The sequence below is a fragment of the Rhinolophus ferrumequinum genome, chromosome 9, assembly GCF_004115265.2.
Source record: "Rhinolophus ferrumequinum isolate MPI-CBG mRhiFer1 chromosome 9, mRhiFer1_v1.p, whole genome shotgun sequence".
In the NCBI taxonomy this organism is placed as follows: domain Eukaryota; kingdom Metazoa; phylum Chordata; class Mammalia; order Chiroptera; family Rhinolophidae; genus Rhinolophus; species Rhinolophus ferrumequinum.
This window is the reverse complement of record NC_046292.1, coordinates 70368654-70383897: the sequence shown is the minus strand read 5'-3', so window position 1 is coordinate 70383897 and position 15244 is coordinate 70368654. Positions and strand designations below refer to the sequence as shown.

At 33.5% G+C, this 15244-nt stretch overlaps 1 protein-coding gene across 2 annotated transcripts in view; it reads right to left on the bottom strand.

The window, feature by feature from the left end:
• Nucleotides 1-2844: 2844 nt before the first annotated feature.
• Nucleotides 2845-15244, bottom strand: part of MTF2 (metal response element binding transcription factor 2) — a 59627-nt gene continuing 47227 nt past the window's right edge. For both annotated transcript variants that reach the window (XM_033115216.1, XM_033115215.1), the window contains 6 exons: nucleotides 12320-12387; nucleotides 10677-10847; nucleotides 7279-7384; nucleotides 7112-7164; nucleotides 6893-6997; nucleotides 2845-5274 (listed from right to left, as the gene is read on the bottom strand). In XM_033115216.1, coding sequence (XP_032971107.1) covers nucleotides 4917-5274; nucleotides 6893-6997; nucleotides 7112-7164; nucleotides 7279-7384; nucleotides 10677-10847; nucleotides 12320-12387 — 861 coding nt within the window. In that variant the 3' untranslated portion in view covers nucleotides 2845-4916. The remainder of the gene's footprint in view (nucleotides 5275-6892; nucleotides 6998-7111; nucleotides 7165-7278; nucleotides 7385-10676; nucleotides 10848-12319; nucleotides 12388-15244) is intronic.

Genomic DNA, 15244 nt, shown 5'->3' with positions numbered 1-15244 from the left:
GGAGAGATTTGGTGGTAAGAGGGATACAGGAATCAAAACTGTGCCTTCGTGTCTTAGATGAACCAAGAGGCTTTCCCTATCAAAACTCTCATCAACAAGCTTCATTTCCTGAAACTTTCATGTCTCCTCAAGGAAAAGTATAACTTCAGGGATACCTAAGCAAGTTTTACATTATTTCAAAGGGGCTCGAAATGCTCACAAAATCTTGTTTTTGTCTCAAATTCTGTATAGGAAAAAATTCCTCACATTCCACTAATTCTGTACAGGAAATTCTGTATGGGAAAAAATTTCTTTACATTCTACTAATAGTATTAAAGATAGAATATGTTTGCGGTCAATTAGTGGTTAAAATAACACTAATTATAATCCTGCACTAAGTATATATTATTAAAACTGGATACTGCTATTAACATTTAAATTTATAACTTCATTTTGAGTATCTTTGAATGTAATCTATTTACTTAAATAAATTGCAATGTATCTAAGATTACATATGCAAATTATCAATTTACATAAACATGTAATAGCAATGTAATCAAATTTTTAAAAATTAAAAACAGTATTTCTCCAGCAAAAGTAAAACATTTGAAAAACTTAGTTTGTTATAAAAATTGTTTCCGGTAAACTTACTTTTAACTTCTGTTTGATATGAAAAAACTCTTAACTATCTGCTAGATATTCATTCAGGTATTATCATTTTTTCTTTTCAGGGCTTGACATAATTAACAATGGGTTGATAACCTTGGCAGAACTAAATAACAAAATATAAACTAGTTTTATTTAATTCTCGAAGCCCAGGTCACAAACAAAAGCACTGAGGGTCAAACATGAACAACATCCACAAGGGAGTCAATGGAAGCCAACAGGCATGTGCAGACCACCTCTCACCACGTGACTTCAAGACTGAACAAAGTCCTTCAAAACATAACTATCCATTTGCCATAGTTTCGTAGCACTGACCTTGCACATATTTTGTGTATGTTCCATGAACTTGATGTTAGTGCTGCTCTTTTGATACTTAAGAAAACTCAACAGAAATAATTAATTACTCAGGAATGACATTTTTGTCAGATGGAGTTGAGCTTTGGAGGGCCACAAACCATTAACTAAAGTTTTTTTGCCCCTCATGAACCAATCTGTTACCCTCATTTACAAAGCACATTATAGGGTTTAAAAAAAAATAATTGAGCACCTTTTAGTAAATACAAGGAACAGAAATTAAACTAATGATAATGACAAAATATATTTTTGTTTTATCCAGTAGGTACATTTTATCACCTTTGAAGACTTTGTTCTTTTGTTTGCTTGCTTAAATCCAGTGGAAATTTTTCCTGAATGAGCTATCACATTCCTTGAACATGCTGCAAAAGTGAGGAGTCATTATTAAGTATCCAGCTTCAATACTCATCTCCAATAAAGAGAAAATGAAAGGGGAGCAAGCAAAAAGGGATTTTGTTGGAAGTGAGGGGAGGGGAGAAAAAAAGAGTGAACTGATTATATTTGCAGTCTTATTCTAATTTTTAATATAAAGATAGCTAATATTTTGAACTAGCTATTTCTCCAAGACATTTTGAGATTACAACTTAAAAATTACAAATATTGTACTTGCTCCCATTTACTTTTTATTCAGTGAGCCGGTTTGCTTTCACAGCTTCTCCCACCTCCAAATTTACATCAGTCAAGACATCTGCAATCCATCTGGTTTCTTAACTGCTATTAATTAGAAAAGAATACACGATCAGATGAAATTCTCACTTTACATTTAACTCAAGTTTTTGTTTTCCTGAGGAAAGGATATGGCAGATCAACTGCCATAGAAGAAACTAAAGGAGCTTTTTGGGAATATATATTCATAGAGATACTCAAATATAATTAAAGAGGAAAACTTCTCCATACAAACCCAGCATGTTAAAAAATATTTTCCCAAAGTTGCACAGGCATCTTCCTTTGCCATCAATCCTCATTCAAACAACTCGAGAAGCACATTATAAGAAAGTCTCCTGTAACAATGCAAGTCAGATCATGTTCCAATCAAAACTTAACAGTACTAGTAGAAACTCAAACAAGTAGACCAAAAAATAGAATTAGTACTACCCACAACACTGAAAATAGAAATCTTCTGAATATACACGCAATAGAAACCAAACATGCACAGTTGGACATATTCTGCAAAATAAAAGGGGAGAGAGAGGTACCTCAAGTCACATATCCATGAACATTCACTTCTGTTAAACATTTGGTAATATAATATATCTAGCAAGATCTAACTTCATCACTCTTACATTAGAATTGACAGAGTAACTCTGACAGCTCATGTTCTGATCTTGTTTGATCACCTAAGAGCTTAAGAATCTGTATTTATCATTTATTATCAGGGTATTTATAAAAATGTATTTGAAATAAAAATGGAATTGAAATGAATACGTATATTATTTTTATATCTTTTCTTTCTGTAGCCTAGGGGCAAAGCTTTTTAGGCAAAAAATAGAAAATCCTTTTATGTGAACAGTGACACTTTCTATGTAGTAAGAAACAAATAGTTGAAAAGTCTGGTGTTTTTTTTTTTGAAGTTCAGGGACAGGGCAGAGAGGGCATACTGTCTTTCAAGTATAAAGTGTACAAGGTGGCTAAACAGTTAATTTGTTAAAGGATCATTTAAGATAAACACGCAATAATTATTCATATTATTTGGGGGACAAGAGGAAAATGAAAGCAAAATTTTATAAATGATTCAAGTGAACATATTTACAATGGAACTGGAAAATCCTTAGCTCCCTGGCTAAATAAAAGTAGTCATCTACTGAACCAGTGTGTATTTTCAAGCAAATACAAAAGCAAAACTCATTAGCTCTTTAAAAAATACACACATTTAATGTTGGTCTGTTTTAATTCTAAGTAAAGCAATTCCAAAAATACAAACTGAACATCAGAGCCAAGTGAACCACCATGATAAAATAAAACAGACATTCACAATAATTACGTCTAAAGACAGTTCAGCTTAATAAATCATCTTCCAAATATGCCAAAGAAAGAGTTACTAAAAATACTGCTGGTGTTCAGTTAGAATTAAAGGACTTTGGGGAAAATGAAATAATATGATACAGGTGGAGTGAGTAAGGTTACACGGGATTTACATTTTCCATTACCCCTAGATATAAACAAACATTCAAAATCAACACAAACTCTGTGTGTTATTCAAAATATTGCAGCTGCAGGAAAGGCAACTTTAAATTAATAGCTAGGGGAAAATCAAGTTTTGGTGGAGGTAAACAGAAGTGACAGTTTTTAATTTGCACTTTTGTAAAGCTCATTTATACCTGGCCAACCAGGAACCAGACGCAGGACAACGAAGTTCTCTGCTTCTTTTGGCTATAAATGTGACAAGAAAAGGTCATCTTTTGAAGATGTTTAAAGAAATAAAGCAACTTTCTTTATAAACAGTCAAATAATCAATCAATGGAATAAATAAGTACTAACCCACATTTTTAGCGCTCTGTAATCACTACACTTTACATATTTTTCATTTTGGCAGCAAATTCCCAATTTTTAGGCTAAAATCCACCAATCACTTTTAAGAATAAAATGAATGCCACCAAAATAAGAATATTCTTCTGTTTACTCTTTGGCTAAAAAAGAAAACAAACAAAACAAAACAAAAAGAAACAGAAGACAACTCTAACACTGGTGATAAAAGAAATTGGTTTTTTTTTTTACATGTAAAATAAAGTTATCAATTTAAATCTTGGTACATTTTATAAAAACAAGAGGTAATGTTGTAATAAAACAGCAGTAGCCTTGGCAGGCAACATACTGCTTGTTAACCCTGTGCAATAAAATACTTTGTTCATACTACACTTATTCAACATGACTAACAGTTACTACAGACATTTCAGGAATCTTCACAGGACTCCTATAGACTTACTGTTAAAACTGAGAGACATTTACAATCATAATGTGCCATGAAAACTTGAAAACGTTACTTCTAGTAGGAGATAATGTTCATATTGTTGAATTTGTTTTAGGTACTGAACAGCCGAGTTACAAGGACTGAAAGAGAAAAGCATTCTAAAAGCCCATGAACACTGTTGTTCACACCCTTCTTCAGAACACACTAACCTTGTCTGACACATTTCTCTTCATACATAGCAAGCAACAGCACCCAATAAAAGCCTGAGAAGAAATGCTGCTGTGTAAATACTGCAACTATTCCTGAAAAAAGAATTATGGGATATATACTCCAAAGCTGCCCATTCCCATAATTTGTATTGCATAGGTCACATAATCACACACATATATATACACCTGTGTGTATATATATGCACATGCAAAGAATATATTAAGACGACAATGAAGTCTAGTCACAGAGCAATTTACAGGCTCAATATATTTTTTACACTTTGCTTGAAAGAAAATTTCAATATTTTACAGTCTTTTAGTAGGCATTATATACACTGCACTTTATGAAATCTAAAAGGTACTGAAATAAAGTTTTTCCAACATTTTGGTAACAAAACAGACAATGTTTCTTCAAATACTTGTGCTATATATCTACATGATCTGTTTGCTCTGATAACCACTAATCACAAAAACTGACTCAATGGAATAATTAGAAAAATTGTCTAACACCATGCATGGGTTTGAATCATTTTTAATATCCTATCCTAGAAACACTCTACAAATCTTAAGATTTAAAAAATTAAGTCTCTGATTTTTAAAAGATATCTTTTTATGACAATATCCATAACATTGACAGGTACATGTTAAGGCTAGTATCATCTTCTTTTGTGAATTTTTTTGACTTTTTTTTTTTTTTTTTTTTTTTTTTAAGAAAGATAGTAAAAGCCAGACTCCTTTAGGGCTTTGAACGGTACCTACAGAAAATGAGAGTGCAGTGAACATAATGTTCAGTCCTACAGTCAGGATGCAGTTGCTCCTTCCCATTCCACAAGATACTGCACCTTTCCATCAAGTGTCACCCGACGAGCCAACACTCGGTATTTTTCACCACATGCTATTCTACCTGCAGCACCAAAATAACTGGTAATGGAGTTTTTCAGATGATTGAGTTGTAACTCCTGATCTGCTAAGTTATTCAGAATCTCTGTGTTGAGTTCATCGAATTGGTAATCCTCTTTGCCTTCATCATCTTTTACAATTTCTGAGTTCTGAGTCTGGAGTGCTCTTCTTGGAAGACGACCCCTTCTCCTCCGTAAATGTGGTATTGCAGCAGGCCAAGATCTTCCTGTACGGGTTCTTTTTCTGGAGTCAGATAAACTATGGAACAAAAAAGGCCAAAATTGTCTACTAAGCTTGTAAAGCATCCTCTGCCCACACAGTATGTTCTCTGATGTTTTTCTTACTGCACAATCATATTCTGTTATAAGTATATACCCTGGCGGACATAAAAATTAGCCAAACCAAAACAATATATGCTATATAAATGGATTATCACTGGCCGCCTTCGTTAGATTCCATCATCTTCTTGGGGCTGACCTTTGAAGAGCTTTTTCTTCCTTAATTATGTTCTATTAAGCTTAGAAGAATCAAGAGGAAATTTTTGAATTACAAGGCCAATGAGGTAAATTCTTACCAAGAGGCCCTATTCATAAGTCAGGTTTTGTCAACAGTTTTATCATTAAAAAGAAAACGAGTCATTCATTCATTCACTGCAGCAAATATTTAATTAGCACCTACTAATATACAAGCACTGTTCCATGTGCCTAAACAGATGGTAGAATTAGAATAAAGGGTCTCTTATTACTAGTTCTAGGCCTACTGGAGTAATGTTATGAACTGGACTAAGTGAGCATAAACTAGAAGTCAGGGTTCCCTGGTCTAGCTCTATGTGATAGTGGCCAAATTCAAATCTCTCATCTTCTGTCTTCTCGAAGTGAAAAGATTAAGTGAAGGGGTAGAATTAGAAAATCTTTGAAGTCCTTTTCAGCTCAGAAATTCAATGATTTTACACTCTTATAATAAGGGGAGAATATAACATAAGGGCGAAATTCAAAGACTTCACAATCATACTGCCCCAGTTAACATTCCAGCTCTATTGTACTTGCTACACGTTATTTTGGACTTGTTGCTTAAAACTTTCTAAGTCTCAATTTCCTTATCTGCAAAATGAAAATAACAGGGCTTACATTCAAAAGATTGCTTTAAAAATTAAATAAGACGATGTATGTTAAAAGCTTAAGATAATGCTTGGTAAGAGGCCAAAAAAATATACTTTACATTATTATTCAAGATCTATTTAAAAATGAGTTATATTTTAAGCCTTCAAACACTTAGAATTTTATATAATTTACAAGAGCAGTTTTTGAATTGTGAACAAAAATTAAACAAAGGGAAGTATAAAACTTGGACGCTAATAACTCTTGACCCCAAGTAAATGAAACTTTTCATAACTGATAAATCATACTCTAGGAAAAAGTTGTCCTTCTGAAGACTTAGGCTAAGTAAAATATTAGAGAAGTCTGCTATTAATAAAAATCCTGAGTTTAAAAATCCTTCTACTAACACAAGGATTCATGTTACTGATTCAGACTTATTAAAAAAAATAAATAAATAAAGTCTTCTTAAAGCAAGGCACACCTGTATATTAAAAGCATAAAAAGGTCTCATAGAAAAGAGCACAGCCTATTAACATCACTATATCTCTTCTCTGTGCACTTAGCAATCTTCCTAACACATTTGAAAATTTTAATGTCTTGCTCTGAAAAGCAAAATTATTCAAACGAATATGAGCAACCTAAGAAATCCATATATGGATTGCATCTCAAAAGGTGAAAAACATACTTGTATCACTTCCAATTGCTAAAAATTTCATTAATCATCACTTCACAAAGAAAGAGTCTACAGGAAAATTAAGAATAAGAACATAAATATCTACCCATAATGCCTGGCAATGTTAGACGAGGTAGTTTCTTTTGCACTGGAAGCACCCGTGAAATCCACATCTGAGGTATTGGATGAATGTGCGGTTCCCTCAGTTCTCCTGAGACAAAAGAATTAAAATGGTATAACGACTATATTACATAACAATAGATATACTAATGCCACCCCCCCCCAAAGAAAATTCCTAGCATAGGAGAAAATAACTTTCTATTACCCTATAGAACAAGGTAAATCCAAGGTAGGATTCTCTGAAATTGATTCTTTATCCTGGAAAATAAAAAATATATACTTAAAGCATGGTTTTAAAGTAAGCTGAAAAGATTTCTCAGTAATTTCAAGCATCCTACCTCTCTGACAACATACACCAACATATTCTCTTACCAAAGATGGCTCAGCAGTTTTCTGAATCATTTTTCTTGTATATGGGCCAGGTGGACGACCTACAGATTTTTTCTTTCCTTTTTTCTCTACGCCATTGCTGACTTCCCTGAAACATAAAACCATTATGTATTTAATCTCTGCATAAAGAAAACAAAAAAACAATGGACAATATACACTATTATATCTCTACTTATATAATAGGTTATACTTATATTTTACATTAACGATAACATAAAATGAAAATTAAATGTAAGCTGAATCTGTTAAGTTTAGCCAAGTACATAAATAATACATTCTAATGTAAATATTTGACTTGAGATGTTTACAAATGAAAGTTTAAGAAAAAAGTTTTCTTTAATACAATTGTAAAAAATAAAAGCCACCTAAATATTTTTTAAAAAAACAAAAAACACAACAAACTACTATTTCGATGGAAGAGTTTAAAACACCTCAAAGTTCAATTATTTAGTTTATAGTTTAGGTTGGTTACCTGAAGGATGTTTCAAGGATTTACTACTAAAAATGATTAGGAATTTAGTAGTTAACTTCATAGAGCCAGGAAGTATCTGTGTAAAAGTACAGTAGCTATACATAGAGGTTGCTTTTAGGTATATATATCTAAATAATATTTATACATGTATATAAATATTAATTATTGAATGATGCTAATCAGAAAGAGAATGAAGCCCAGGGTGTCAGAGTGTAACGGAGGAAGGAATCCTTCATATCGAGCAGTAAGTCATTCCAAGAGCTAAATTAGAAAGCTCTAAAAAAACGTTTTTGAGACATAAAGGCAAATATCAAGTAACAGCACGAAAAAAACAATAGTTAAGGACATCTAATTAATAGAAGGGAAGAAAAGGGCAAATATCAACATATAGAACATGTTTCATTTATTCAACAAATATCTATTACATAAAGGGGATATTCAGTAACAGAAATACAAAGATGGTCCCTGTGCTCAGGGGTTCACAATATAGTTAGGTGACTACTGTGTATACAAGCAAACTAATAAAATGGGTTAAGTGCTACAAGAAAGTTATCCAGGAAAACTCAATTAAAAACAAGGAAAAGGAACAATATAACATAACAGGCGGGAAAGAGGTGAATGGAGAAAACTAGGAAAGACTACCCCTCCAGACACTAAACTAAGGGTGAGGAATAAAGGTGGAAGGACAAGGATAAGCAAAAGTAGGACAGCTAGAGAAACAAAGCATAACCAGAACTATAATCAAAAGTCTCAAGGGTATAAGATGGATGGGGCAATACATTTTCTTTTTTGAAAAATGATCCAACATAAAATTTATAAAGGACCCGTGGAATAAAGAAAGTACTCTCAGATTAAAAAGACCAATTCATATATAGGGCCCAGAAAGAACTAAGAGTGCCTATAAAGGAAGTTGAACCATTATCTGGTGGCAACAAATAAAAACCTGGAAGCTACCACAAATGGAGTGTCCTATCAAAATCATGATAGGAATGAGAAAGAAAATTTTAGCAAGTCTTTTTTCTAATTCATCATATGAGCAATTGCTAGCAAAGTATTAATAATAAAATCTGAAAGTGATAGGAATATTCTTTCCTTCAGGAAAAGAAACCTTGAAGTAATATCTATTTTATCACAAACTCAAATGAATATGAAGCACTGTCAACCCTCTGTAATTACATTTTCTTACTCTCCAAGATGACTACCTCATACTTTTATTTGCTCCTTAAATTTCCCTCTCTGCACAACCCTCTCAGCTATCTTTGCCTCGTTATTTCTTTGAGAAAATAGAAGCTATCAAGCAATAACTTTAGTCATTTTCCAAATGTCAAATCTACAATTGGACCAGCCTCTGTACCCATTTTCTCTTTTTCACCTCACTTCAACAGAAGGGTGTGAGTCCTCCTATCAAAGGCCACTCCCACATTGAGGCTCTAAATCCCTCCCCTTTTGGCTTCTCAAATACTTTACAATATCTTCAATTACCTCCCCTATCTCCTATACCAATCTCTTCAGTACTGGATTATTCGTATTAGCACACAAAAACAGGTTCCAATTATCTTCCATCTACTAAAAAACCATCACTTGATTACTCCTGTTCCCTCTTCAGCTTCTATTACATTTGTCTACTTCCCTTCACAGTAAAACTAGAGTTGAGGACACATACTCTTTCTACTTTCTCCCTCCTCATTCAGAATTCTTAAAGATTATTTCCTTTTCTATTATTATTATTATTATATTATCATTATCATCACTATTTTGAATCCCCACGCCATTCATTTGTAGAAAAAGCCCAGTTTTGACATGTAAATTGGGCAGATTCAATCACACTTCAATCTGATCTCTCTCCCCAACCCCCAACTCAGAAATCTGGGTATTGTTTAATTTCATTCCTTCCATTCTTTCATAAATTCAATTCATTAGCAAAGCCAATAAATTCTGCCTCAATAGAAATTTTGAATTTATTTTCTCTCCATTTGACTGTTACCACCTACCACTCACTGCACAAGCAACCATGATCTACCTCTTACCTAGACAACTTCAAGACTTAATTTTCTCTTATTCTATTCTTACCTCTCTATACCTATCCATTCTCCAAAGAGCATCCAAAGTGGTATTTTTAAAGAATAATCCAATCTGTTTACATTTTTAAATAGTTCCCCATTATTCTCAGAAAACAACTCAAAGTCCTTATGACACCTACAAGACACTATATGATCAAGCCCCACCCAATCTTTCCAACATCCAGATGCTACTCTGTACCCTCATTCATACCTCACAAACCTTCTGGGAGTTCCTAAAACATGACTCACAACCTCACACTTGTTATTTCTGCTACCTACAGTATTCTTCCCTTTGTTCTTTAAATTGTTAGGTCATTCTCATTCTTTAAGTTTTAGCTTAAACCGGCCTTCCTTAAGCCTCCATCTTAAACTAGGTCCCTTCATCTCTTTCCATCCCAGTACTGTTTAAATCTGTATGCTATTTTCTAAATGGCATTAGCATGATCTATAATTATTTTACTTGTTTATCACCTTTCTTCTCCACTTTAGTGTAAACCTCATCAGAGCAGAAAGAAAGTCTGTCTTATTTGTTATTATATCCCCAGCACTTAGCTTGATAAATGGAATGAATGAATGAATGAATGAGAAATGAACAAACAAATGAGCAGGCCAGTACTTAAGCTGTTTGCTAACCAAATCAATAGGGCTTATTCCTGGAAAGCCTAAGATCTAAAATAAATATCTAGCATTTAATTCCTTGTAACTTGTCTAAGCAAAAAATTATAAACAGTAAAACAAATTAGGGTAACTGCCACTTATACTTTCAAATATACTAATGAAACTAAATAACACACATTTTTAGTTACAAATAAACTAAAGAGAAAAACTAAGCCACAGATAACTTTTACCTTGAATCAGATATAGGTTTGGATGCCTTTCTGCCTTTAATTTTAAATTCATGGGATGTTCCTTCAGGTTCTTTCTCTGCTTTGAAAGCCACATTTGGTGGCACAGGAGGAACACGAATTCGCAACCCAAACAAATGCTTCTTCTTCTTTATTTCTTTCCCAGACATAAACCTAAATTTTTAAAAAAATTAACTAAAAATTTAAAAACTGAACACATATACAATAGCAGACCCTAACTCATAACTTTCAAATATAAAGCCTTTATACATGAAAGTCCACCCAATACTACAAAAACTCGCTTTCTCCTTGCTTTCCTTGATTGTTATCTGCCCCAGAGCCATTACAAAGACAATTTGCTGGGTCGATAGGGAGGGGGGATAAGATCAGAAGGAAGGGAAAAAGAGCATTTCTTTTTCAAATATGGCATCTAACTTTAAAAGAAAGAAGAGTACATAGTGATATCTTTTTAGTCCCGATGTTTTTCCATATTTTAGTGTCATCTGTTCAAAACATCTCAAAAAAGGTGTAGGAAAAAACTTCTATTTCAGAGTGTGTCTGTGAGAAACCATGGTCAGAAAGTAATAGGTAATAGCATTGCTAAAGAAAGTAGGAGAGGCCCAGAATCCTAGAGGCCCAGAAAATAAAAGAAGTACCAACGACGTCAAATCTGAAATTGGAGCAGAGAAATGTGACTTTATTGTGGGCTTGGGTATCTGAAAAATTGTTCCTTAACCTTTTCCCCAAGTTTTTAGAGTCCTTATTCCAAAACACCCCCAATCTATCTTAGTTCTGCCTGCCTAGCCACAACAAGCACTACCAAATGCTTGGACTGTTCTTCCAATTTTACGTAGGATTGAAAAGGGGGAGCCCTCCATTTCTACCATAACAGGAACAGATGTATTTCTGGCACCCTAAACTGGATTACAGAATTCATTGTGCCGTGAAGTATTTTTACCAATACAGTATCTGGTCAGGTACTTTATGGCTTTTTGAGCTGGCCTAAAAATCTAGCCACTAACAACACTTTTTTAATGAGGAAATGCTGTCAAGTTCAAAAATAGAAACTTATTACCAACAAAATTTTATAATATAAGTCAATAGTTGGTTGGAGCCAGCATACACATTTAAAAAAATTATTGCTATTGCATTTTGAAAGTATTTTTAAGAAATGTACATATGCTGGTTTTAAAAAAGACATATACAAGAAAATATCAAACCACTTAATTATCAAAAACTTAAAGACCACTAATATACTACTTTTCTATAACCGATGGCAATAACAAATCTTAAAATCATAAAAGATCTCAAACATTCTGAAACCCATACTCTCTACAATATATCCACCTATCTTCTGCATATTCCCACCAGCTAACAAGATTTTATTTCACTTTCAGCAGCTTGCATTATAAAACCAAGTCATTTCTGACCAGCATTTGCAAATGACCAGGCCAAATTCCCACTCCTATAGGATTGCTCTAAGAATCAATGCTCTACTCTGAATGAAAGAGAATAGAACATTAGAAAGTTTAAAATTGTTATGTACTAGTTCTAAACACAAATCCCACAATTCTTAAACAATGTCATTATTCCTTATACTTAATAAATGTCTCCCTCATTGGGACACATAAAATAAATCAACTTACATGGTCTTGTAATCATTTAATGCCTCCAGAACATGCTCATATCTTTCAGATTTTGGTGTGTCTGCCAGCTGTGAAGTATCAAGAAACAATTTAACGCACTGTAATTTCATCAATTAGTTATATATAGGGGCTAGATAGAGGCAATATAATGCAGAAGAAAAGTGTACTGACTGATAGTCAGAAGTCTAAGTTCTAATTCTAGGTCCTCACTGACTAGCTGTGTGATCTAAGGTAATTTAACCTCTCAAGGTTTTAAAAAGGTGAATATAAATCCTGCACTGTAAACTGTTAAGATACTACAAAATAGGATTTGATTAGTTATCATTAAATTTATTTTAATTCTATAACCTGGGGAAGTAATATATTTGAGTTACTTTAATATCAACCATAAAAGCTTCTAATAGATATGAATAGGGAGTATAAAAAGTAGTGAGAAACATACAATTTTATTTCCCAATACTTCTAATATTAGCACAAACCAATAATCTCTGTAATTTTAAAAACTACCATGAAATTTGGGGATTTTATTTTTTAACAATTATAGACTTTAGCCAAACCCAAAATCCAAAATGGCTCAGGAATTTCTTATCATCACAAACCATTTTAAAATGTAAATATTAAAATTCTAGAAAATATTCTATTTTGTTACAAAAGGGTTTCCTTCAGATTCATTTCTGCCTCTTCCTCAAAATTTAAAGACTGGGCCCCAATGGCAAAAAAAAAAAAAAAAAAATCTAAGTTATAAAAGGATCACCCTCTATTAAAGTCACAAAAACTAAAAAACTTAAAAAAATAACTTTCAAAAAAAAGAAAATCACAACTCACTTTCAAAATTACTACCAATTATGTTCTTTACCAGTTAAAACTCCCAAACCTCAGAACTGCTTCAAGCAAAAAAGAGCAAACAAATCTGCTAAATATAATGTTGGAGGTAGAAAAACTTACACAATCATCTACTCCAACTCTTCATTTTACAAATTAGTTAACAAAGATTAAATGAACTACTCAAATTCATATGGCTGGTTAGTGAGAGCTAGAACTTAAACCCAAGTGACAGTAAGTCCATTCATTCACCATTCATTGAGAGACAATTCTGTGCCAGTGTGTTGGGTGCTCAAAGAAATTTATAATTAAAAAATAGGACAACTTCGTGCTCATTCCTCCATACCACTTTCTCCTGTTATAATTTGTTAAGTGTCCAACGATAGAGAATTTCTATTAAAGGAAAAGTGAAAGAATCAGACTTTAAAGCTTGAAAGAGACTCTAGATGACCATTAATTCAAGCTTCCATCAATACACTGCAATCCCTTTTATAGTACTGACATTCATTCAACCTTGACTTAACTATTACCATTGATGAAAGCTGTTGAAGCACCTACTGAGGGAGCCCATTCCATAGGTGGACGAAACCTTCCTTCCTGGAACTCTTCTATTCCCTCTTTTATAAGATAGTTCTTCAAATATTTGACAGCAGCTATGTCTAAGTATAAGATTAGGTTAAAGTTTTTAGCAGCAACATCACATAATTATTTCATATGAAGCTTTGGCTAACTAATTCCATCCTCTTCCTCATCATCCCCCTCCCCACCCCAACTCTAAACTCTGATCAGATGAACTTCTATCAAATCAAGTATCCCCTATCATACCTGCTTCTTCTGTACTGTTTGTATATTTAAGCCTAAAAGCAGAGCTTTGATAACTGTTGTTAATCTGATATTGTTTTCAGCTCAGTGTTCAAGATGATCTTTTCTCTTGATTCTGTCATCATTCTTGAACTGAGGATAGAGACAAAGACAGAACCCTGTGGCTCTCCATTAGAATCTCCCTCAAGAATATTTAAAGCCATTGACAGCTTTTGCTACTATCATTCAATTAGTTGCAAATCCATTTAATTTTTAATTTAACCAGGTCACATTCAGCATCTTATATGAAATTGAGTTACACTATGTCTACACCACGCCCATAGCAGTTGACATACCAGTGTCGCTAACCATAATGAAAAAGAGTCCGGGTTATTTAACATGATTTATTCTAATAAATCAGTGTTTTTTTCATACTGCTTTTTAAATCTTCACAAACCATGGATTTGAAAAATCTGATCTATAATTTTGCTGACAATCAACAACAAAAACGACTTTCTAATTTCTCAAATCCACTCCTTTCTACTTTTTGAAAATCACAAGGAACTCTCTTCTTTCTGTTGGCTACTTATTCTCTATGGTTTCTCAGAAATTTTATCTGTAAGTACGTTCCTTCAGTACTCCAGGACTATTTTGCATAGAGTTGTACATTTCAACTCACATACAGGATCCTATTCGGTAGTTTGGAAACTAAGAGTGCAATTATTATAGTGTAAATCAAATAAACTGTATCAGAACATTATTTTCTAGCTCTTCCATCTAACACGTATGAGGTGTGATCAAAAACTATGGTGAATGTTTAAATTTAAAAAAATTATTACAGTAAAACACACATTGCCATCAATCTCCCTCAAAATACTCCACTTCGAACACACTTATCCCATCATTCTTGCCACTTTCTGAAACAGTTCTGGAAGTCCTCCTTTGTGAATGTCTTTAGTTGCACTGTCATGGCTGCCTCAATGTCCTGAATCATTTTGACTTTGGGGAAGAGCCAGAAGTCACACGGTGCCAGGTCCGGTGAATAAGGTGGATGAGGACAAACCGTAATGTCTTCATTTGACAGAAATTGCCGTATACCAGACAGATGTGTGACGCGGAGCGTTGTCATGATGGAGGACATTATGGCACACTTTAATGCACACCTTCTCTCAACCGTAGTTCACACCAAATTGACCGCACCGAACAAAACTTGTCACACACTGTTACTAAGGTTTGACGCACCGTTTTCCGTATTGAAGACCCTGCCTTTCCACTGGATGACACTCGGCAGCAGCATTCACC